Here is a 25741-nt window from a genome sequence, read left to right on the forward strand (position 1 = left end):
TGGTTTGTGAGTATTAATATCATATACTTACTTTGTTACACCCATATTACCAGCACATACTACACTATATTGGGCTCTCAGTGTCTCTTTCTGTATTAATGAAATGTAACCTACAACTAGGGGTACCGGAAATTAGTAACCACCATCAATTTTGAAGGGTACTACTTGGCAGACTCCTCAACTCTGACTCCGCTAATTTGTATATTACAATCTCGTTGATTGAAAGTATGTAACATAAAAGGCATTTCATCACTGCCAAAGCTTAGACATTTCAAAGCTATATTAAGATGGCATCTGTTTTTGGGAACAGAAGGCTCCTGGCCAGGATGTTGACACTCTACCCTGTCAGCCATGCTGGCTTGTCATTGTCAACTTGAATGCCCCAATATGTTGCCTGTATAATATCAGCTGGGTTCCAGTGTGTAGCCCTGCCACCTTGCAGAAAAAGCCTCTACCTTATATCTGATATAGACAAGGCCAGGGCCATTTTCTGCAAGGGGCCAGATCTATACATTGGAATCCAGCTGGTATGGGGTTCCAGTGAATCTTATTAAAACCACCCTGGCGTTCTATTAAGATCGCCATAGCGGCTGCGGGAGGGTTTTTTTTAAATAAAAAAAAAACTATTTCATGCAGCCAACTGAAAGCTGGCTGCATGAAAGCCCACTAGAGGGCGCTCCGGAGGCGCTCTTCTGATCGCCTCCGGCGGCCAGAAGTAACACGGAAGGCCACAATGAGCGGCCTTCCGTGTTTTGCTTACTTCGTCGCCATGGCGACGAGCGGAGTGACGTCATGGACGTCAGCCGACGTCCTGACGTCAGCCGCCTCCGATCCAGCCCTTAGCGCTGGCCGGAACTATTTGTTCCGGCTGCGCAGGGCTCAGGCGGCTGGGGGGACCCTCTTTCGCCGCTGCTCGCGGCGGATCGTCGCAGAGCGGCGGCGATCAGGCAGCACACGCGGCTGGCAAAGTGCCGGCTGCGTGTGCTGCTTTTTATTTCAACAAAATCGGCCCAGCAGGGCCTGAGCGGCACCCTCTGGCGGTAATGGACGAGCTGAGCTCGTCCATACCGCTAAGGTGGTTAAACAGACAATGTGTTGGGACATTCTAACATTTAAGCATTAATGTACCTCTATATGCAATATTTTCGCCATTATAAGCAGCAATGTTGTAAGCCATGGTTGGTGGCTATAAAGGTAAATATCGGCTATAAACCGATAACTGTCGGCTATAAGTGGCTATGAACAGTAAATAGAAGCTATATACCCTGTGTGCCTCCAGGTGCCCAAAGTACAATTTATAGCCAATTGCAGATTTTAACATTGCCATCTACAGCGGTGACATTTTCAACAGGGTGCCTCTTATTGCCCACTTAGGTGTCAGAGCAGCAGGCTAGTGCACAGTACCAGGGGCAAACCCAGGATTTTCAAGGGGGGATTCCTGAAAGGTCTCCCTAAACCACGCACAATACTGTATAATAATATGGTAGGACATCATGCTGGGTGCACACAATGCAATTTCCCATCTGACGACAACTAGATCATTCAGGAGCTGTTTGGAATGATACAGATAATAATGAGAACAGCCAACATTGGTAATGAAGGGGAAAGTGAAGCATTAACACAGCAGGGCACAGGCCTGTGCTCATACCTGACTCGGTTTTCCAGAGCTGCTCCATGCTCTGTACATACGCTGCTGCTCCATGCTCTGTACACACGCTGCTGCTCCATGCTCTGTACACACGCTGCTGCTCCATGCTCTGTACACACGCTGCTGCTCCATGCTCTGTACACACGCTGCTGCACCATGCTCTGTACACACGCTGCTGCTCCATGCTCTGTACACACGCTGCTGCTCCATGCTCTGTACATACGCTGCTGCTCCATGCTCTGTACATACGCTGCTGCTCCATACTCTGTACACACGCTGCTGCTCCATGCTCTGTACACACGCTGCTGCTCCATGCTCTGTACATACGCTGCTGCTCCATGCTCTGTACATACGCTGCTGCGCCATGCTCTGTACACACATTGCTGATCCATGCTCTCTACACACGCTGCTGCTCCATGCTCTGTACACACGCTGCTGCTCCATGCTCTGTACACACGCTGCTGCTCCATGCTCTGTACATACGCTGCTGCTCCATGCCTGTACATACGCTGCTGCGCCATGCTCTGTACACACGCTGCTGCTCCATTCAAAGTGAATTGTAGCAGGGGAAGAAAGGGGGCAGTGCTGTGAGCTGTAGGATGCCTGCAGATATTATGGTTTCTCAACTTGTGCCTGTCCCCAGATACTGCAACTGCCCTGGTCTGAGGGGGATTCTGGGCCGCTGTAATCCCCCCTGCATTTGCCTATGCAGTACAGCTGGTGTATCTCTGTAGACTACAAGTAATGAGAATGTACAAACCAGACCTCTTAAAGGGAGCAGTATCTGTAATAGATTATAATTTTATTATTTAAGAGGCAGTTTGAGGGGCGATTTGGCATATTTATGTTCCAAGCACACTTATCTCTAAAGTTCTCTTACTGCTACGTTGGTGGATTTACTTGCCTTTTGATTATGATGATTCATTATGAAGAGCGCACTAAATGGACGTGGGAGTTAAGAGTCACATTTGCCATGCACCAATTTGTGGTAAATAAACTCATTTCAAACTGTAAGAAAAAAAGAAAGAAAAGCAAACAGGAACAAACACTGCTGCCTAACACTGCGGCTGCAAATTAAAGAATTGTTTTCCCAGGCAAAGCTGCCCACTCCACACCCCCCCCTACTAGATGCTTTATGTAAACAAATGATCACATTTTATTAGGACCTGTGGACAATTGCTGTTTTCAAGGCATACTCCACTTTCTGAGCAACTGACTGGAAACTGAGCCAAATAGACCGAGTTGCTTCTGCTCAATTAGGCAGTAGCTGGTTTATTAACCAGCAGCCACTGGGCTTCGTTTCATGGCAGTGGAAATTTCTGGCATGGTCATCAACTTTAAACCTCATTCCTGTTTTGTATTGTCAAGCTGGGTTCCAAGAGGACACCGTCAGGGTTCTACTGCATTTGAGAGTGTAAAGATTCATACTTACCTGCTTGGCTCCTCCCTTGTGGAGAGAGTTTCATACTTACCGGTTTTTCTTCTCCATATGAAGATCATGCCCCCTTAGTCCTTTAGGGCACGTTTCCACTAGCCACCTCATGCGGCAGCAAGAAGCGCGGCAGCACTTCCAGGTCTTCGTGTACGCAGACGAATCCCAGAAGCTGTGCCGTGCACGCGATGGGATTCGCTGCCTGCTGCACAAAAAATGATGGCAATGTCGGCCGAATCGCTAGGGCAAGCGATTTGGCCGGCGGCGCCATTGTTTCCATAGGCAGAGTTTCCCCAAGCGATTTGCCTGCAGGGAAACTCTGTGGATTCGGCCTGGTTTCCGCACTAGTGGAAACGGGCCCTAACACAAGTCTAGGGACAAAAAGCTTATCTGCCAAGCTTTTATGCTGACCTCTGATGTATTTACATGTTACATGTTAATTATGTTTCCTCTTAAGCCCCATAAACACGCTTAAGGGCTCGTTTCCACTGTAGCGGTGCGGAATCGCCTGGATTCCACCGCAGAAAAAAATCGCATGCAGGTGCGTTTTTTACGCGTTATTTTACGCGATTACGCATGCGATTTCGCATAGGTTAGGCTATGTGCGTTTTTAACCATGTCACTGCCTGTGTTAATTTACATTCGTTCCTATGCGGAATCGCATGCGTAATCGCGTAAAATAACGCGTAAAAAACGCATGCGATTTCCCTATTAAATACATTAGCGGCGATTCGCATGCATTCCACTAGCAGGCGAATTCGTTGGCTCTTTTGTGCGTTTTTTCACCGCTCATAAAAACGCACCACGCAAACGCTACAGTGGAAACAGGTCCATTCACTTGCATTACATGTGCGAATCTGCATGCGTTGGACGCATGCAGATTCGCGATAGTGGAAACGAGCCCTAACAGTCGTCTTTTATGCAGCACAATTATCATACAACTTTTGTTGTGAAACAAGTTGAAACAACCCAAAAAAGTTGCTTGCTATTGTTCACACAACTGATAAGACTGATAACACATCAATCCAACAGTTGGATTGACGTTTTATCAGTTGTTTGAACAATAGCAAGCGACTTTTTTTGGTTGTTTCAATTTGTTTCACAGCAAAAGTTGTTTGATAATTGTGCTGCATAAAAGACCGTTGTTGAGCCTGTGTATGGGGCTTAAGGCATCTTTTCTCCAGACTAAATAAGCCCAGTTTATTTAACATTTCGTGGTAAGCGAGACCTTCCATCCCCCTAATCAATTTTGTTGTTTGTCTTTGCACCCGCTCTTAAAATGCAATGCCCCTTCTGTAATGCAGTGCCTAGAAATGTAAAGTGTCTGTACACTAGTGGGATACCGGCAGAGCTGTATGGGAAGATCAGAGACCGCTAATCTGATGGTCCGTATAGCAGGAAGCGACTGCTGACAGACCTAGTGATCAGGTACTTTAACGTTTACACAAAGTGACATGACATGATGAGATAAACTTTTGTAGGAACTCTAACTGGATCATAGCGTAATTCTCACTGATAAGCAAATTCAGTCATAAAAATTTTACCCCAGAGAAAATCTTGCTCTCCTTGAGAGATTGGGATAGATAAAAACAAAAGGTCAAAAGTTCATATTTTAGCTCTGGGACACTTTATAGCCTGCCATTGAACAGAGGCAATAAAACAATAAATCTATGTTGTCAAGGCTTAAATGTAAAAAAAAAAAAAAAACCATAGAGGCCCATATGAAATTCACTTTATCACCTGAGTTTTCTCCTAGGAGATCATTTTTCCATCTTCGATTTAATATAACTTTCCAGCACTTTTTAACTAAAGTACCAAAAAGTAGGTGAAAAAGTACTATCAAATTTATTTTGAGCATTTTTTTTTTTTTGCTTTCTGATGGCTTAAGGCTAGTTACACACCAGGACGTTGCGTTTAGGGGACGTTATAGGGCACATAACGTGCCCCTAACGCAACGCCTGGTGCTCTTCGATGTGGACGCCAGAGTGAGCCGCGTTGTGCAGCTCACTCTGGCGTCCGTGATGCCGTGATGCGTACTCTTGGACGCATGCGGCATAACGTGGTCCCGCCCGGCCAATCGCCGCACAGAGCGGCCGCTCCAGGAAGTAAACACTGCACGTCACTGAGTGCAGTGAATATTAATTGGCCATGTGCCCGACCGCTCTCCCCTCCTCCCCAACATGACTGAGCATGTGCAGACAGTCTAACGTGGCTTAGCCGCGTAGAACGCACAGCATGCAGCACTTTGCTGCGTTACAATGTAACGCAACGTGGGCAGTGTGAACAGCCCACTTGTGTTACATTGCTGTGCGTTGGGGGATCGTTACAGGCTGCACTAACGTGCGCCTGTAATGTCCCTGTGTGCAAGAAACCTAAAAGGCATTTTATTGGCAAGTTAAATATCACCTAGGAGAAAAAGTTAATTGCATATGGGCCAGGATATCTACAAAAAAAAAAAAAAAGTAGTAATTTTTAGTAGTAGGAGGATAGATTCAATTGTGTATCTCATCAGTTTAGGCCAGTCGTCCCGCAGCATTGAGTTCAATGTAAATCTGGTAAATGACAGTACCAGCGCTGCCCTTTCATATAAATGGGCAGCCCTTAATCAATGGGCACCAGCGGTTAACAACGTGATAGAGTCCGTGTGAACCAGCCCTTATTGTTACCTCGGTTTCACTTTAGAAGTCATCATGTGACATCAGATAATCAAAGAACATCTACGCAGATAATTTAACGCCCTTGCTTTTGGTGTACAGAGAAACTATTTTGTCTGGAGGGGGCTTTGCTAGGATTCAGACATGCTACTTCACTACAGCAGACTCCTCTTCCCCTGCACACTACAGCAGACTCCCATTTCCCTGCACACTACAGCAGACTCCCATTTCCCTGCACACTACAGCAGACTCCTCTTCCCCTGCACACTACAGCAGACTCCTCTTTCCCCGCACGCTACAGCAGACTCCTCTTTCCCCACACGCTACAGCAGACAGGGGCGTAGCAATAGGGGGTGCAGCGGTAGCGACCGCATCGGGGCCCTTGGGCCAGAGGGGCCCCGAAGGGCCCTCCCTCAACTACAGTTTTAGCTCTCTATTGGTCCTGTGCTCATAATAATCACTTCTATATATTCATTGAATAGTGGTAAACATTAACAAGCTCTTCCCCATCCCCTTCTTGCACCTCCGACACTGTAGTTGCCATTGTCAGGTTTTGGTGCGCCGTATCAATTGTTATGTATAGAGTGCCTGGGGGGCCCCATTGTAAAACTTGCATCGGGGCCCACAGCTCCTTAGCTACACCACTGACAGCAGACTCCTCTTCGCCTGCACACTACAGCAGACTCCTCTTCCCCTGCACACTACAGCAGACTCCTCTTCCCCTGTACACTACAGCAGACTCCTCTTTCCCTGCACACTACAGCAGACTCCTCTTTCCCTGCACACTACAGCAGACTCCTCTTCCCCTGCACACTACACCAGACTCCTCTTCCCCTGCACACTACAGCAGACTCCTCTTTCCCCGCACACTACAGCAGACTCTTCTTTCCCCGCACGCTACAGCAGACTCATCTTCCCCTGCACACTACAGCAGACTCCTCTTTCCCCGTACACTACAGCAGACTCCTCTTCCCCTGCACACTACAGCAGACTCATCTTTCCCTGCACACTACAGCAGACTCCTCTTTCCCCGCACACTACAGCAGACTCCTCTTTCCCCGCACACTACAGCAGACTCCTCTTTCCCCGCACGCTACAGCAGACTCCTCTTTCCCCGCACGCTACAGCAGACTCATCTTCCCCTGCACACTACAGCAGACTCCTCTTTCCCCGTACACTACAGCAGACTCCTCTTCCCCTGCACACTACAGCAGACTCCTCTTTCCCCGCACACTACAGCAGACTCCTCTTTCCCCGCACACTACAGCAGACTCCTCTTTCCCTGCACACTACAGTAGACTCCTCTTCCCCTGCACACTACAGCAGACTCCTCTTCCCCTGCACACTACAGCAGACTCCTCTTTCCCCGCACACTACAGCAGACTCTTCTTTCCCTGCACGCTACAGCAGACTCATCTTCCCCTGCACACTACAGCAGACTCCTCTTTCCCCGCACACTACAGCAGACTCCTCTTCCCCTGCACACTACAGCAGACTCCTCTTCCCCTGCACACTACAGCAGACTCCTCTTCCCCTGCATGCTACAGAAGACTCCTCTTTCCCTGCACACTACAGTAGACTCCTCTTCCCCTGCACACTACAGCAGACTCCTCTTTCCCTGCACACTACAGCAGACTCCTCTTTCCCTGCACACTACAGAAGACTCCTCTTTCCCTGCACACTACAGAAGACTCATCTTTCCCTGCATACTACAGCAGACTCCTCTTTCTCTGCACACTACAGCAGACTCCTCTTTCCCTGCACGTTACAGCAGACTCCTCTTTCCCTGCACGTTACAGCAGACTCCTATTTTCCTGCACGCTACAGCAGACTCCCATTTCCCTGCACGCTACAGCAGACTCCTATTTCCCCGCATGCTACAGCAGACTCCTCTTTCCCCGTACGCTACAGCAGACTCCTCTTTCCCTGTACACTACAGCAGACTCCTCTTCCCCTGCACACTACAGCAGACTCCTCTTACCCTGCACACTACAGCAGACTCCTCTTTCCCTGCACGCTACAGCAGACTCCTCTTTCCCCGCACGCTACAGCAGACTCCTCTTTCCCTGCACGTTACAGCAGACTCCTCTTTCCCTGCACGTTACAGCAGACTCCTCTTTCCCCGCACGCTACAGCAGACTCCTCTTTCCCTGCACGTTACAGCAGACTCCTCTTTCCCTGCACATTACATCAGACTCCCATTTCCCTGCACGCTATAGCAGACTCCTATTTCCCTGCATGCTACAGCAGACTCCTATTTCCCTGCACGCTACAGCAGACTCTTTCCCTGCACGCTACAGCAGACTCTTTCCCTGCACACTATAGCGGACTCCTCTTTCCCTACATGCTACAGCAGACTCCTCTTTCCCTGCACATTACATCAGACTCCCATTTCCCTGCACGCTATAGCAGACTCCTCTTCCCTGCACACCACAGCAGACTCCTCTTTCCCTGCACGCTATAGCAGACTCCTATTTCCCTGCACGCTACAGCAGACTCCTATTTCCCTGCACGCTACAGCAGACTCTCCCTGCACGCTACAGCAGACTCTTTCCCTGCACGCTACAGTGGACTCTTTCTCTGCACACTAAAGCAGACTCCTCTTTCCCTGCACACTACAGCAGACTCCTGCTTTCCACGCTACAGCAGACTCCTCTTTCCCTGCACATGGTCATTAGGCCCTGTAATGGAGTTAATGAGTGCTCTGCCTCTGGCGGTAGCAGTGCTGGTAATTCCCTGTTTATATGCCCCGCTTGTCCTGGGGAATTAAGTGGACCTTGAATGCAAGCAGCCATGAGTAGGGAAATGCGCCTTAAATGTCTATATGGATTTACAACAATGGGCAGAAGCTTGCACAGGAAGTCAGGCGTGCAGAGTACAACTGCTTCCTGGTGGGGAAGGGGGATGGGGTGAGGGCGCTCTAGGAATAGTACTGGCAGTTTTACATATGCTAACTTCTACTGAGTCATGGAAGGGTCATTCCACTAAAAAAAAAATTATTGGAGGTCTGAGAAAACGTTAAAACATGGGCAGCACGGTGGCGTAGTGGTTAGCACTCTCGTCTTGCAGCGCTGGGTCCCTGATTCCAATCCCAGCCAGGGCACTATCTGTACAGCGTTTGTATGTTCTGCCCATGTCAGTGTGTGTTTCCTCCAGGCACTCTGGTTTCCTCCTACATCCCAAAAACATACATACTTCAGTACATACACTTCATGATATAGACATATGACTATGATGGGGATTAGACTGTGAGTTCCTTTGAGTAACAGTTAAATGACAAGACAATATACTCACTACAGCGCTGTGTCATGTCAACACTTTATAAATACTAAGTAATAATAACAGCTGTAGCTTATGAACTTTGGCTGGGAGAAAGATACTAAATGGTCAGTAGATGGCACTGTGGCGATTATTGTTATCAGTTACCCTGTAGTCATTTCATGCTGGTACATTATTTGTGACTGGTTCCTATTCCATTCTGTGTGTTGATGGGCATATTTAGAGGCATAATTAAAAATCATAAGGCCCTGTAGCAAAATGTTGAAGAGGGCAATGTAGAATGCATAGAAGGATCATGATAAAGGACTGTACTTATGTACAACCTATTACCAGTAAATTACATATTTGCAGAATTTCATTGACAAGTATTCCTTTACTTACAAGAGGCCCCTTTCTCACTTAAGCTGGCCACGAACGGTCCAATTTCTAGCAAAAACATTGTTTGAGCGATCACAAATTCTGATCGGAAGTGAAATCGTTCACTACACCATCAACGAACCAATCTTTGCTTCCTATCTATCACAACCAACAAGAAAATCCAAATTTTGGTTCGACGAAAATCCAATCGGACAATTGTTTTTATAATCGTTCATAATCCATTGTGCCCATCAACAGAGATTATTTACAACCAATCCGATCAGAATTTCTGATCGCTCAAATGATTTTTTGCTAGATTTTGGACCGTTAGTGGCCACAGGGTCACAACTTGTCGCAGTGGCCATTAATGTCCATGAAACGGTACACGCAATGCGACGGAAGTGGTCCAGCCAATGCAAAGGCAGCATGTTGCCACACGGTGTGCGCGGTACACAATGCAATGGCACTAACATTGTTTGCGGTAGTGGTGCGCATGCACATATAGGGTAAATCGCATGACGCACTTCCTGTGTCACGTGACTGAGGGGGTTGACATCACTGGATACAATGCTCCAGGGCGGGGCCAATGTGATCTCCCTGTTGGCGTAGTCAGCGGCAGGGACCAAGCTGTATGTAGTGGTATGGTGTGATGTGTTAGGCTCTTTTTGCAGTGGACAAAACTGCAAAATACGTAAAAAGAGCCTGAATGAGGCTCTAAGCAAGGAAGTAACTTTGGCTGCCCTTTATTTTGGTAAGCGAAGGTAGGAAATGGGCCCCTTGACACCCATTAGGCCCCGATCAACTGCCTAGGTTGCCTTGTGGATGTTCCTGCGCTGTCTGGAAGTTGCGGATTGTGAGTGTCTTGTACCCAAATATAATCAAGATAAGCATCCTTTTTATTTCTAGTCTCCGAACGCTGTGAGGTACTGGATTAGACAAGCCTATTTGTGACCGGTCCTCTTTTGGCTGGGCCGTTTAATGTTGTGCGGTCAATACGATAAATCACATTACTCCAGTCGGCCCGTGCCAAGGTGTCTAACAACCGCACCAGTAACATTTACATTTATTTGTGATAACAACACTCAGTCACGGTGGAAGTCATGATTATCGCCGCTCGCGTGAACTTCAATCTCTCCCCGAACCGCTGCCAATAAACATGGCTTTGGAAGGGAGTCGAGCCGCAGCGTTGGCTGCCAGGAGCCTGACTTCCTCTCTGTCCTCGGTTCCAGACAAGAAATATATTTAGCTTGGGCCCGTCACACAACTACAGCCAAACAGAAAAAAAAAAAGGAGGGATCAAAGCGCGTTGGGAGACGAAACGTGTTAACAGTCGGAGGGGAACACAAAGATCCGGCGACAACTTAATTGACTCTGTAAGTGACCCGTAGAGAGGTAACTATAGGCTACGAGTCAGCAAACCAAACTCTACAGACCCGGGAATGGATTAAATGACTGATCTATAGATTGCTATATTTATTCTTGCCTGGGCGGCTTTGGCTTAGAATTATATATCTATTTTATTTAGCAAGAAGGTTCTTTGCGGAAATCAACGGTAGCCTAGTTATGTCGGCTGCAAGATCGAACCCTATTGATTGTAATTAGAGAGGTGATGCATGCTGGGAGGCTACAGAGACTTTCCTAATAGTGGATGTTAGGAGAGAAAACAATGTATAAAGGGATGTCTGGTGGTCAGGTGATCTTTTTTTTTTGCGACATCCAAAAATAAAAAAATTATTAAAAAAGAATTAGTGCCCCACAAATATATTTACCACCCCCCCCCCCCCCCTAAAATAGGTCCCTGTATGTCCTCCCTTTTTTCCTCTTTTTACCTGGTCTGAGTGCCTTTGCCTAACTACAGGAACTGTGCAGTGCCAGCGGGATTGTGGGAACAAGCTGAACACAGCATGTGTAAATAACTGAAAGCTTCCTATTTTGGATGAAATAAGGACACTATGACCAGAAGGTAATTGAATACCCCCCCTCACTATGAAGAGTTAAAGGCACCCATACATCTATTTTTTTTTGTGGCAAATCAACCAAGAGATTTGATCAGAGAGAGATCTGTTGGCTGACATAAACTTCAGGCTGATTCTCAATCGATTTCAGCATGAAATCTCTCGGGAATAGACCTCTTGACGCCACATCCACTGCCTCGCCACCAACGTCACTGTCCCCTAGTGTAAATGTGCCCCCCTAGGCATGCATTTATACATCACCTGTCCTGTGGTGCCCATGCATCTTCCATTTTTTCCATTTGTGCTGTTAATGCAGTACACCTGATCGATCATGTCAGCACAAGATTTACCATCATGTCTGATCAATACATACTACCAATTTCAGCACAACATTGGTCACATCGTCAATCGGGCATGCTCTTGGCAGCACCGGTCATTCAATTCAATAATTATTGAATCGGATGGTCAATTGGCTGCCAAGTCGAGTAATGCATGGGCACCTTTACACAGTGATGTAAGCCTGTTGTCTAGGTGATGTTTGTTGTGGGAGGGATAGTAAGCTGTAGCAGTAGGGAGGGGATATTTACACTGAGCTGGGTTTGAAATAAAGAGAAAAAAAAAAAACACAAAAAGCAATGTGATGTCACTTTTGGCATCACTGAGAAACAGTAAAGATGGACACCAGCAGAAATATTCTTCTCTGTTTTTTTTATATCACATTTCCCCAATCTGAAAGTGATTGCTAAACAAAATGATAGGTAAGCTAAATAAGCGACTACTTCTTGGACTTAATATTGAGTTCTATCCCACTTTCAAGACATCTAAAGTGAGAGGGAAACGGAAGCTGCTTTATTTATTTTCTTTTCAGGACCAGTTCTAGACTTTTTGCTGCCTGAGGCAGACTTGTGAGGACGTGCCCCCCAAGCTGGGATGATCGCACAGCACCCCACAATTTGCACCGCACGCTATAGCTGCAGTGAGCACCCCAAAAACACCCTCAGTATGGGTAGGTAGCCAGGTAGACAAGACAAATAACATTTATATTGCGCTTTTCTCCTTGCGGACTCAAAGCGCCAGAGCAGAGCAGCAGCCACTAGGGCGCGCTCTATTGGCAGTAGCAGTGTAAGGGAGACTTGCCAAAGGTCTCCTCCTGAATTAGTGCTGGCTTACTGAACAGGCAGAGCCGAGATTCGAACCCTGGTCTCCTGTGTCAGAGGCAGAGCCCTTAACCATTACACCATCAGCCAACTGATGCCCCCAGTTTTGGTAGCTAGGTACAGTTGCCTCCAGTATAGGTTAGCCAGGCACTCTCTTCACCTGTATCTGTCTGGTGTTGTCCCTAGACTTCTGCCGTCTGAGGAAGTCGCCTCACTTGGCATCATGGGTGGACCAGGCCTGTTCCTTTAAGACAATGTGTTAGGGGTGGAACTACACTGTTGTGTTTTATGTGATTTTGTATTGCAGTATGGGTAGGTAGCCAGGTATAGGTGCCCCCAATTTTGGTAGCTAGGTACAGTTGCCTCCAGTATAGGTTAGCCAGGCACTCTCTTCACCTGTATCTGTCTGGTGTTGTCCCTAGACTTCTGCCGTCTGAGGAAGTCGCCTCACTTGGCATCATGGGTGGACCGGGCCTGTTCCTTTAAGACAATGGGGCTGGATTCACAGTGGTCACTCGCACATTGCATGCGTTGCGGCTATAATAACTGCAAACTGCAATGGAGACTGGCCATGGACTTTAATACAAAGCCTGCATGCTGTAAGTTAGAATGCAGTAGATCCATTACGACACAGTACATACTGTAGAATTGTATGATCAGTGAGCTGACGTGCAGAATGATTGTGCAATGCAACTGAGCACTGTGAAGTAGCCGTATTAGTTGCCCGGCAATCCTGTTGACCTTTCATGCATCAGTAGTGTCTAAATCACACACCTGAAACAAGCATGCGGTTAACTGTGTCAGACTTCAGTCAGAAACATCTGCTCTGCATGCTTGTTTGGGGTTTATGGCTATTAGTATTTGAGGCAGAGGATCGGCGGGACAGTCAGGCAATCTGCATTGTTAAAACAAAAATAAATATGGCAGTCTCCATCTCTCTCTTCAGGCGTCCTTAAAGCACTAATTTATAGTGACAATTTCAGTATTGTTCTTCATGTATGGTAGAGACACAGTGTAATTTTTTTTTTTGTAGTAGGCCGTATCTTAACCACTTTGTCCTCCTTGACGTATTAAAAACGTCAAGGAGGACAGGCGCGCTCCCGCGGCCGATCGCGCGCGTGCACGCGCACTCCCGGCCGCGGATTCGGTAGCCACGGAATCAATGTATCGGGCTATGGAGCCCGATCACTGATTCCTCTCCCCCTCTGAAAAAGCGACAGCTTCTCTCGGAAGCTTCGCTTTTTCTGAAGCTATGTCCCTCTAAGCGTCATGTAAACAAAATCGAGATTGCCATCTTGTGGCTAAAAAGTGAAACTACAAGTAAAAGTAAAAAAACATTACAATACACAAATATTTCCCCAAATAAAACACTTTTATATCCCACCCTCCCAAAAATGCCCACATAAAATGTTTAATAAAAAAAACAAAAAACATTACTATAAAAAAAACAACAACACATAAATATTTACCTAAGGGTCTAAACTTTTTAAATATCTATGTGAAGATGAAATATTTCTCTCTATTTTTTTTTATAAGCTTGTAAATAGTGATGAATGGAAAACGGAAAAAAATGCTCTTTTATTTCCAAATAAAATATTGTCGCGATACATTGTGATAGGGACATAATTTAAACGGTGAAATAACCGTGACAAATGGACAATTACAATACGTGGGTTTTAATTATGGAGGCATGTATTATTTTAAAACTATAATGGCCGAAAACTGACAAATAATGAATTTTTTTCATTTTTTTTCTTATTCTTACTGTTAAAATGCATTTACAGTAAGGTAGCTCTTAGCAAAATGTACCCCCCAAAGAAAGCCTAATTGGTGGCGGAAAAAACAAGATATAGATCAGTTCATTGTGATAAGTAGTGATAAAGTTATAGGCTAATGAATGGAAGGTGAACATTGCTCGGATGCATAAAGTGAAAACGACTGAGAGCTTAAGTGGTTAAAGTAAAAAAAAAAAAAAAAAAAAAAACAGCACAGGGTACTGGGCAAAATTGCTTTCGTAAGGTGGGTTTCTAAGCGTCCTAATGTAAAGGGTGAGTAATAGGAACAAGAGACTTGCACACTCGATGTTAAGCCACATACATACGCTTGACCAAAGTTGTCTAAGGGTGGCTGATAACGCCCCCCCTCAGGCGATAATCAAGTACGTGAACGGCAGCCCCTGACACCCGTCCGGTGGATCAACTCACCTAACTCACAGCTGATTAGTTTGATCTCACCCCTCCCTCACCGTAGTGATCTTAATGAAGTGCCTTGAAATGCTGAGATGGGTGATGCCACCTCTCCTATTACAGATAAGTAAATATTGAACCAGCACTCTCCTTTTGGTGATGCCGTGTTTTACATTCACCACGATGCCAAAGGTTTCAAGACCATTAAAGAGCTCTTTATCAAGGTAAGCACTTGTCCAAAGTCTGTCTGCTAAATTAGGCACACTCTGGACTGGGAAAGTCCTATGGTGTCCTATTAAATCACTCGCTGGTCAACTATGTGTACTTTACGAGTGGCTGCTGTGTTGTGGCCGGCAGCAATATTACCGGAGCTACGTGAATCAGGCACATTGTTCATCCAACTGTAATCCTAAAACTGCATCTCAGCAGCTTTAGGGCTCTTTCACGTGGGTGCAGCATGGATGTGCTCGTGCTTGAAGGGGAGAGCAGCACAGATCTTCTGGAAAGTACCGGCAAGCAGGGGCGAGGAGGACAGCATCCAGAGGCTTCTCTCTTCTTCAGTATGTCTTTTTTTTACCTGAAATTTGCCTCAAGTTTCCTTTAACTGCAGGAGCCTATCAGATAGCTGCCACAGTAGTGAACAGTGTATTACTCAAACATATAGTTGCTTTAGGTTTGTTGAATCTCAACTACACAGTTCTTTTTCTGAAACCGTCAGTACCTGAACAACTTTCATTTCAATTGTATTGAATTATGTACTATTTCCATGCAATGGCAGGTGTGCTGTTCTATGAGCTGGTGGAACTTGTTTTTGACCACAAGTAAGGTCATCTGTATAAAAATCCCAAAGACTATTGATACACGCTTTATTGTGTGCCATGCCAGAGTATAATTCCACTTTAAAGTGTACCTGAAATGGGGCCACAACGAAAAAATATACATACCTAGGGCTTTCCCCAGCCCTATCCAGCCTGATTGCTCCCACGTCGACCTCTTCTGACAGTCAGGACCAGTCAGCGCATGCCCAGTCCGACCAGGCATGTTCCCCTGTCTAGCCCCCAGCGGCGTGAACGCGTCGGGAGCGCACGCGCAGCCAGGCTGCGCATGCACAGTTGGTCTCGGACCGGAGGACTTTCCTGTGCCAATTGCAGGCAAACAGGGAGTCAGAAGAGGACGCCGTTGGAGCGATCAGGCTGGAGGGGGCTGAAGAAAGCCCAAAGTATGTATAACTTTGGTGTGGCCCCACTTCAGGTTTCCTTTAAGGTTGAATTTGATCAGCTTTCCTATCTTCCCACTGTGCTTACAGCTGGTCTCTCCATTTTCTGGGCCCAGCCACAGATACATACTGTACGGCTCGCGCCCCGTTGCTTGCGCATGCTCAACAACATCATTACATGCAGCGCACTCCTTTCCTTCTTCTACTCTTTAATTGCACAGAAGAACATTTTCAACTTACACACAGTTGTTTCTGGGTAATGACCGTAATTAAAGCGCTTGTTCTCCCTTGATTCTTATAATTGCATTTTTTGGTCTCACGGAAGTGGTAGCCTAAAATTACCTTCTGTTTTAAGAAGGCAATACTGCAATTTTGTTCCTGGAAAGGTACTTTGTCCCTGTATGCTGGAAAGATTGATTGATGTAGGTCGTGTTATTGTTATGTTCGGAGGACAACAGATGTAATTGGATTGAAACCTAAACTCCAAGCAAGCGGCTAAATATACAGCTAAAATACAGTATATAGACAGATAAAATACACCATGCGGCAAAAGTCTTACCGGCGAAAACAATTGCGATTCTGGCCAGTTAGTGTCCTGATTCAGACTGAATTCAGCTCTTAAAAATGTGCCTAAACTTCAACTTGAAACCCCAAATAAACTCAAAAATCCCTTAAGGTGGCCATACATCAGGCAACTTGGCGGCCGATCGACCATCCAATTCGATTATTATAAACGAATCGGATGAAAATCAGTGCTGCCAAGTGCGCGTGACGTGGTGTATGCGGTTAATGGAAGATCGGCGGATTCGGAAGACGGACAGGTACCATGACACGGGACAGGTAATGTATAAATACAAACACATGCATTTATACACCAGGGAACAGCGGCGCGGCGGCGCACGTGGAAGACTCGGTCAATTCTCCAGAGATTTCATGCTGAAATCAATCGGCTAGCGGTGGATGGGCACTGTGGAAACTTGTCTCTTGGTCGAAATCTGCCCATTATCGCCTAATGTATGGGCACCTTTAGGCTTTCAGGCAATACAGTTTATAAAGCACACAGAGGCTACTATCTTCTGACTACCCTAATAAATAATACATTCTGAATCACTGCTCAGGTGCCCACCTCATTCAGCTGAGGAATGCCCACCAATCAGCTGCTTCCAGCACAGGATGGTGGCCGAGGTAGCTGAATTAGACAGGAGGGAGTTGAGAAAAAAGAGAGGTAAAAAAAAGATCTTCAGGAAGGGGTCCTTCTTATCCCCCCACATTCCTGCTCCTCGATGATTGGCTGAGGGCAGTTTAATGTGACACGAGGCTGAGAAGGGAAATACACCTCACCCTCTGCAGAAGCTGCTGAAACACAATCTATGCTGTTTACAAAGCAAGCTAGATACGACAGTGCAGCGACAGGAAAACTAGGATAAAAAACTCACTCCCTCTCAAGAGACTGGTTTATCAACACAGGTGCTGCCCCTCTAAATTTAATAAAGTATGGGACTGCTGCATTGAGAATGTTGGTCCTTAATACCTTACCTGCTGTGGGATATTTTTCCTATACAGGTTGTCTCTCCCATACAGGCCTTCTTCTTTCTTCTTTTTGCCCCTCCTCTTTTCTTACCCTAACCCCTTTACATGCCAGTACTTCTTCCAAACTTTTCCTTTACCTTCCCCTTCCTTTCTCCTCCTTACAATTTTATGGTATATATTAATACTATTGATATCAACTTGATATGCACAATGTCTTGCACTTTGATTATACATTGGGTGTTCACACTGTACTTCCGTATTGCTAGTGCTACTGTTTTATACTTCAATAAACCTTTTGGTCAATGAAAAAAAAGGATAAGACAGTGTAGTTTCTAGTACAGAGCTCAGTGGGGAGGAGGGATGGCAATGCATACACCATTTCAGGCAGAGGAAAAAAAGAGTAAGGGAGGAAATTACATCAGGATTGGCTTCAGTCAGAGGCAGTAAAGATGGAAAATGCCTGGAAAAGTTTTCTCTGTATTTACTATGCTTAATTCACTGAAATCAAAAAGTGGGCAGTACAATACATGTGTTGTGTAAGTAGAACAAGTATTTAGCTACTTATTTGTGTTTTTTTCCTGGCAGTACAATACATGTGTTATGTAAGTAGAACAAGTATTTATCTACTTATATATGTGTTTTTTTCCTGGCATATTATGGCTGTCCCTGCTGCTGAAAGGTAACCACTTGGGCACCCATACAGCCAGCTCTAGGGCCCTAGGTTTACTTGTGCATTTTGCATGAGTTTTAGCCATGTGCCTGGGGTTTATGTTCTGCTTTCGGCTTTATTGTTGATCTAAGCCTGGGCTGGGCTATGTGGGATCCCCCGATACATGCAGACACTAAAGTCAGTCACGTCAAAATGGTCTTTCCTGAAATAACATCTTTTATGTGGTCTCGTGATTGTAGGATGTTATCAGCCAATAAAATGTGTTGTTATAGTGAAACGCGGTATGGTTTGTTGTAAGGTATTATCGATTGCTCACGAGGTTTATTAGCCAGCACAACACTTGTCAGTTCTGACCGCTGTCTACACAGGAATGACTCAGTCAGGCAGTGTGTGGTGGCACTCCGCAGTCCACATTATGAGGGACTGCACAGATTCTCAGCCCCGGTTCTGTACCTCCATCACAGCCTCCCCTGCACTGATGAGCCCCAAGAGAAATGTTTGTAAACCATGGACAGTTAAAAGAATCTGCTTTGTGAATATAGATTAGCAATCCTTCATGGTGACATTTTATAGCCTCATAAAAGCTCCATTACAGGCCCAAAGAAAGCCAGGATGGTGTAACATCTTCTGAGGAGGCCCCGCTGCAGGCTTCTGTGCTATATGGAGACGTGCTGAATAAACCTGATCACCTATGAAATTATAATCACACTTTTATAGAATATGGAGATTAGAAAAGACAGCACATGTATGTCAATGTAATGTCAATGAGCTGTATGCATGTAATGTATTTTTCTGTGAACAGCTCAATGTCATTACATTAACATACATGTGCTGACTTTTTTAAACTCCACATGACAGAAAAATACATTATATCCAAATGTAATGTATTTTTCTGATCACGGGGAAAAACAAAAATGCGAGCGCGTGCAGGTATCCCCCCCCCCCCCCCCCATACACACACACACACACGCACACACACACACACACGCACACACACACACACGTTGAAGGACTTTCCTCCCACGAGTGCACGCATCCCCCCACACACACGCATCCACACGCATGTAAGCACTTTCTCCTATGCTTGCATGCATTTCTCCACACACATGCACACTCTGTCCCACACATGCACACACTTCCCCACACGCATGTACACACTTCTCCCACGCATGCAGGCACTTTCCCACATGAGTGCACGCACTTCACCTACACATGCACTTTCCCTAACATACAGGCACTTCTCCCACACACACACGTGAAAGCACATTTTCCTACACTTGCACGCACTTCTCCACATGCGTCCATGCACTTTCCCACAAGCATGCCTGCATGCACTTTCCCTCACGTGCACACACTTCCCCACATGCACGCAGGCACATCCCCCCACACATGCATACATGCATAGTTATGGCATTATTATGCAATGTTGCTATTTATTACTTATACACAGCTACAGTGAAAACACATGCTAGCAATTTGTCAGGAAAAACACCAGAAGGTGACAACATGCGAACCATACATAGGTCATATGGCGCTGTCTGTTGGTGTGTTTATTGGCAGGTTGCTTGCACATGTGTTCCTTGTATCTCTGGTTACGCAAAAAATAGCAACAGTATATACTTGTGCTGCAATTTCTCTTCTGCGTGAACTTGCTCTAGCACTGTCTAAAGGTGGGTGGCCACTAACAGTCCAATTTCTAGCGCAAAATTGTTAGAGCGATCAAAAATTCTGATCGGATTGGTTAAAAATAATCTCAGTTGATGGGCACAATCAATTATGAACGATTTTTAAAAAAATCGTCCGACTGGATTTTTGTCAAACCAAAATTTGGATTTTCTTGATTGGTTAGTTGATGGTGTAGTAAACGATTTTTTTTCCGATCAGAATTTCTGATCGCTTGAACGATTTTTCGCTAGAAATTGGACCATTAGTGGCCACCTTAAGGCTGCAGCACAGCTTCATCGCCTAAATCCCATCAACAAAGCCTGATATTATACATTAAGGCCTAGTGCACACCAGAGCGTTTTGGCTGCGGTTTGCGATCCGCTTGCGGGTGCGGATCCGCTAGGGTAATGTATTTCAATGGGCTCGTGCACACCAGAGCGGGAGGCGTTTTGCAGAAACGCATACTCCCGGGCTGCTGCAGATTTTGGATTGCGGATGCGTTTCTGCCTCAATGTTAAGTATAGGAAAAAACCGCTCTGAAAAACGGCACTTCAGAGCGGTTTACCAGGGGTTTTTTGTTACAGTAGCTGTTCAGTAACAGCTTTACTGTAACAATATATGAAATCTACTACACCAAAAACGCTTCACAAAACCGCAAAATGCTAGGAGAAACGCTACAGAAAAAGAAAAAGCGTTTCAAAATCTGCTAGCATTTTGCGGATCTGCTAGCGGTTTTTGGTGTGCGCAAGGCCTAAGTGCTGGGAGTTCTTCTTCTGTTGTATTGAGTACAGCCAAGTGCAAGGATGGGTGGAGCCTGATGGATGTAGTTGTATGGAGAACAGCCAAGTGCAGCGATGAGCGAAGCCCGACAGATGTACTTGTATGTAGTACAGCCAATCGCAGGGATGGGCGGAGCCTGACAGATGTAGTTATATGGAGTGCAGCCAAGTGCAGGGATGGGTGGAGCCTAATGGATGTAGTTGTATGGAGTACAGCCAAGTGCAGGGATGGGCGGAGCCAGACTGATATAGTTGTATGGAGAACAGGCAAGCGCAGGGATGGGTGAAGCCTGCCAGATATAGTTGTATGGAGTACAGCCAAGTGCAGGACGGGTGGAGACTGATAGATGTAGTTGTATCGAGGTACAGCCAAGTGCAGGGATAGGTGGAGCCTGATGGATGTAGTTGTATGGAGGAGTACAGCCAAGTGCAGGGATGGGTGGAGCCTGACAGATGTAGTTGTATGGAGTACAGCCAAGTGCAGGTATGGGTAGAGCCGGACAGATGTAGTTGTATGGCGTACAAGCAAGTGCAGGGATGGATGGATCTTGATGGATGTAGTTGTATGGAGTACAGGCAAGTGCAGGGATGGGTGGAGCCTGATGGATGTAGTTGTATGGAGTACAGGCAAGTGCAGGGATGGGTGGAGCCTGATGGATATAGTTGTATGGAGTACAGGCAAGTGCAGGGATGGGTAGAGCCTGATGGATGTAGTTGTATGGAGTACAGGCAAGTCCAGGGATGGGCGGAGCCAGACTGATATAGTTGTATGGAGTACAGGCAAGTGCAGGGATGGGTGGAGCCTGATGGATGTAGTTGTATGGAGTACAGGCAAGGGCAGGGATGGGCGGAGCGAGACTGATATAGTTGTATGGCGTACAGGCAAGTGCAGGGATGGGTGGAGCCTGATGGATATAGTTGTATGGAGTACAGCCAAGTGCAGGGTTGGGTGGAGCCTGATGGATGTAGTTGTATGGAGTACAGGCAAGTGCAGGGATGGGTGGAGCCTGATGGATATAGTTGTATGGAGTACAGGCAAGTGCAGGGATGGGTGGAGCCTGAGGGATATAGTTGTATGGAGTATAGCCAAGTGCAGGGATGGGTGGAGCCTGCCTGACTGATGTAATCCATAGTAATAACAGAGCCCTGACAAAGTTCACATCTGTCTTATTGTATTAAATAGTCCCAGCAGGAGGTAATCAGTAGGGATGGTCAATGAGACGCAAATAAGTTTGTTTTGATGCAGGATTATGCAAATGTTGTATGCAAGTTTATGCAGCTTGAATATCAACCAATCAAAGCCTGCTGAGGTAAAATTTGATTGATCCATTTTTCAAGCTGCATAAATTTGCATCATCCTAACAGGAAATGATTTGCATCTCACTGACCATCACTGGCAATAATTGAGGGTAGGAACCCACTCGTGCGTTTTTTGAGCATTTAGCTTTAAATCTCTAGCGATTTCCCTAAACGCTCTGCCAATGTAAATGGATGATACAGATTCCACAGAAGTGTTTGCGATTAGGGAAATGGCAATTGCTGCACATGCAGCATTTTGGGAGCGTTTGTGCTTCAATGTAAATCATATAAGCGCTGGCAAATCGCTTATAAATTGCTACACAGAGCGATTTGTGTGTGATTTTGAATTACTGTAATAAAAAAAAAAATAATAATAATTTGAAACGACCAATCAGAATTAAAATTGCTAATCGCAAATCGCAATCAAAATCGATGGCAAAAAGATTACATTTTGAAGATCTGTACAAAAATCGCTGGAAAACGCTCATGAAATGGTTTACAAAACGCTAATTCAAGCCACCGATTGCCATTTGCAACTTATAGTGGGTTCCAGGCCTAAGGCAGGTTATGAAACCTTTAGGCCTCTGTCACAGTGCAACGTTAAAGTCGCACGTTAGAAAACGTTTTAACATAGACTAATGCACAGCAATACTAAGGGCCCTTTTCCACTTGCAATCGCTAGCGTTAGCGCTGAATGCTAGCGATTGCGATTCAGCACAATCCTTTTTTTTTCCCGGCGATAGCGTTTGCGATTTTGCTACGCACTGCAGGGCATAGCAAAATCGCAGCAATAATCGCTCCGCCATGCGATTGCGTTTGTGTAAAAATCGAATCGCGGTAGTGGAACCGCGATTCCTATGTTATTTAGCAAACCCTAGCGATTTTAAAATCGCTAGTGATTTGCGCTTTTGCGATTCAGCAAACGCAATCGCACTAGTGGAAAAGGGCCCTAAGTATGTGCAACATTCACAGTGCATATGTTGCGTTTGTGTGTAACGTGTAGCATTATTAGAAAGTGCTGCATGCTGTGCGTTATACACGTTATTAGCTGCATTGGACTGTTTGCACATGCTCAGTAATGACCTGGAAGCATACTTTTCATTGCCTGTATGCCTACTGTATGCAACGCTAACAGGGCATAAAGTTGCGTTGTGACATTTTTGGGACGTTGCATTGTTAGTTTGCGTTGCGACTTTAACGTCGCATCAAAACGTAATGTCCCACTGTGAACGTAGCCTTAAGCTAGGCTTGCACTAACAAGTGTGTTAAGCAATCAATATCAGGCCTCTTAAACACTACTTGCGATTCCAGTTTTTTATACAATCCGATTTCGATTTTGATGAAAAAAAAAGTACTGCATGCTGCTACGTTTTTTAATCGGAATCTAACATTGCATCGTATGAAAAAATCGGAATCGCATGTAGTCAATACTTTATTGAATCTAAGGGCCTGTTTCCACTTGTGCGGTGCAAATCGCCACGGTAAAAATTCGCGTGCGGATGCGAATTTCGCATGCGGGTGTATGCAAATTTTCATGCGAATTCGCACGAAAATTCGCATGAATGACACTGTATGCGAATTTAACCATGGCAGTGCCGGTGTGCATTTCCATTGATTTCCATGCGAATTCGCATGAAAATTCGCATCCCAAAGCCGCAGGCGATTTCCCTATTAAATACATTATCGATTCGCATGCATTCCACACGCAGGCGAATTCTGAGGGCTCTGCCGTGCAGAAAAATCCTGCACAGAAAAACGCTCAGGAAAACTGACAAGTGGAAACAGGCCCATCCATTTGTATTGGCTGTGTGAATCTGCATGCAGGAAACGCATGCAGATTCGCGATAGTGGAAACGTGCCCTATTTGTTTGGGGGCATGGATAGCGTTTCCTGCTGGGTCTCTTATTTCTTACAAATTAGTGGTTGCAACCAAAATTGTTGCATCTTTGGTCAATGAGGTTTCCTATTAGGCTACCTCATCTAGACTAGCAGCCCACTTGATATCGTTTACCACCTTTTCACATTGCCCCATTACATTATGTAAGATCTCAGCAGAGTACGGGGCTCATATTATTTGCACAGCTGCAGCCTCTAGTTTTGTGATGTTCGATGTATTAAAGAAGTTTATTTAGCCTCAGCCATTTTCTGCTCCGCCCCCTCACCCAGTGGCGTAGCTAAGGAGCTATGGGCCCCGATGCAAGTTTTACAAAAACAGCCATCGAGGGGGACTGAATTTTATGAAATGTTATGGATTTTATGAAATTTGACATGTGAAGCCTAACTTCTCTATTAAAGCAGACCTGAACTCAGAACTTCCTGACGGCTCTAAAAGATAAGCAACAGCTTAATATAACCTTTAAAGAAAAAAAAACATTTATTTGCTGATACTGTAGAAGATGGTTTAAACAAGGACTCTAACTTCTTGTGCTGGTACGGTGGGTTTTAAATGCCACAATTCTTTTAATTTTAATTTTTCTATCTTTTCATTCATTTTTGTGCCATATGCTGTGTAAGATGGTATTCACTGTCACTATTCATTTTTTTTTTTCATGTGCTGGCTTTAAATACCACAATTCTCTTATGGCCCATACTCACGGGCTACAATTGTCGCCGCAACACGCGGCGCGCGCGTGTTGCGGCGACAGGTCGCCCGTGAGTATGCGCCGTCGCACGGGCGCGCACCCCCGAACTGTCGTCCGTTGCCGATGTCGCCAGGCGACAGTCGCCGCCGCAACTGTCGCTAGTCCGCGTGAGTACGCGGACTAGCGACAGCAACCTCCATTGAGGTATACGGAGCTTCCGGCGGGGGGAGGAGGAACGTCGGCGACAGCTTCCGTCGCGCCGCTGGTCCCTCTTCCGCGTGTGTACGCGGAGGGGCCTGGCGAGGAGCTGTCGCCGGCCTGTCGCCCACACGCTCACGTGTGCTGGCGACAGGCACAAAAAGTTGCCCGTGAGTATGGGCCATTAAGCTTAGAATTAATGGTGCATGTAACCAGGCCAGTTAACATTTGAACTAGGAATTATGTTTGCTAAAGAATGTTTCTCCTCTGTATGTCACTGTATATAAGCTGTGTTCTTCAGTTTTGGTCAGGAACCAGTTCGACGAAGGCTTTTTATAAGTCGAAAGCTCACTGTTTATCCATCTCTAAGTTAGCCAATAAATGGTATCATCCTGATTCAAAACTTCTTGCTTTTGCTGATACAAATCCTGCAATAAATTTGCAGTGTGTCTAAACTCAGGTACAACATACTTAAAGTGGACCTGAACCAGGACAAAAGGAGAGTTTAGCATGTCTAATTAATTCCCCCTCATCTGTGACTAATCACCACTGTAATGTGATCTCTCAGCTGTGTCAGTTGGCTGCCTCGGCAGAGCAGCTAATTTGTAAACAAGGATGTTGACCCTATGTCTGCTTCCATAAAAGCAAGAAGTAGACACACTGCAGATTTATTGCAATATCAGCGGTAACAAAGAAATGTTTTTCTGTAAAGGTTATTATGCTGTAGCATATGTTTTAGAGCAGAGAGGAAGTTCTGAGTTCAGTTCCCCTTTAAGAGACTGTATTTTTTGTAAGCAGGGGTCACCGGTAAGACTGCTGCCGCGGATGCGACTGGCAGCTCCGTTGCTGTTAATAATATATAATGCTAGCTTCTATTCTGGTATGGGATTTGAACATAAGTTGGGCTCCCACAAGACTTGTGCCGGAGTGGAACATTCCGTCCGCTTGTTTTGATAGCAGCGATATACGCAAGTACCTGTGACAAGCACCTGCGCTGTACATGTTTAGCCAGCTGCAAAATTCTCCCTGACGATTCAACAGCGCCGACAACAAAACTATTTTTTTAAAGCAGAGGCAAAACCATAAATAAGTAAAAGAATGTTTTTCCTCTTTTGACACACAGCTTGTGTCCCT

General features: G+C 45.7%; 1 protein-coding gene across 3 annotated transcripts in view; it reads right to left on the minus strand.

Moving 5' to 3' along the window:
* CACNA1H (calcium voltage-gated channel subunit alpha1 H) overlaps nucleotides 1-25741 on the minus strand; it is an 822232-nt gene that overhangs the window by 403206 nt on the left and 393285 nt on the right. The window contains exon 1 of one of the 3 annotated variants that reach the window (XM_068244152.1): nucleotides 1649-1715. The exons of the other annotated variants lie outside the window; for them this stretch is intronic. Within the exon in view, the coding sequence (XP_068100253.1) occupies nucleotides 1649-1702 (54 nt within the window). The 5' untranslated portion in view covers nucleotides 1703-1715. Of the gene's footprint in view, nucleotides 1-1648; nucleotides 1716-25741 lie in introns of those variants that run through there. 3 annotated transcript variants of the gene reach the window in all.

This window comes from Hyperolius riggenbachi, chromosome 7, assembly GCF_040937935.1.
Source record: "Hyperolius riggenbachi isolate aHypRig1 chromosome 7, aHypRig1.pri, whole genome shotgun sequence".
Classification (NCBI taxonomy): domain Eukaryota; kingdom Metazoa; phylum Chordata; class Amphibia; order Anura; family Hyperoliidae; genus Hyperolius; species Hyperolius riggenbachi.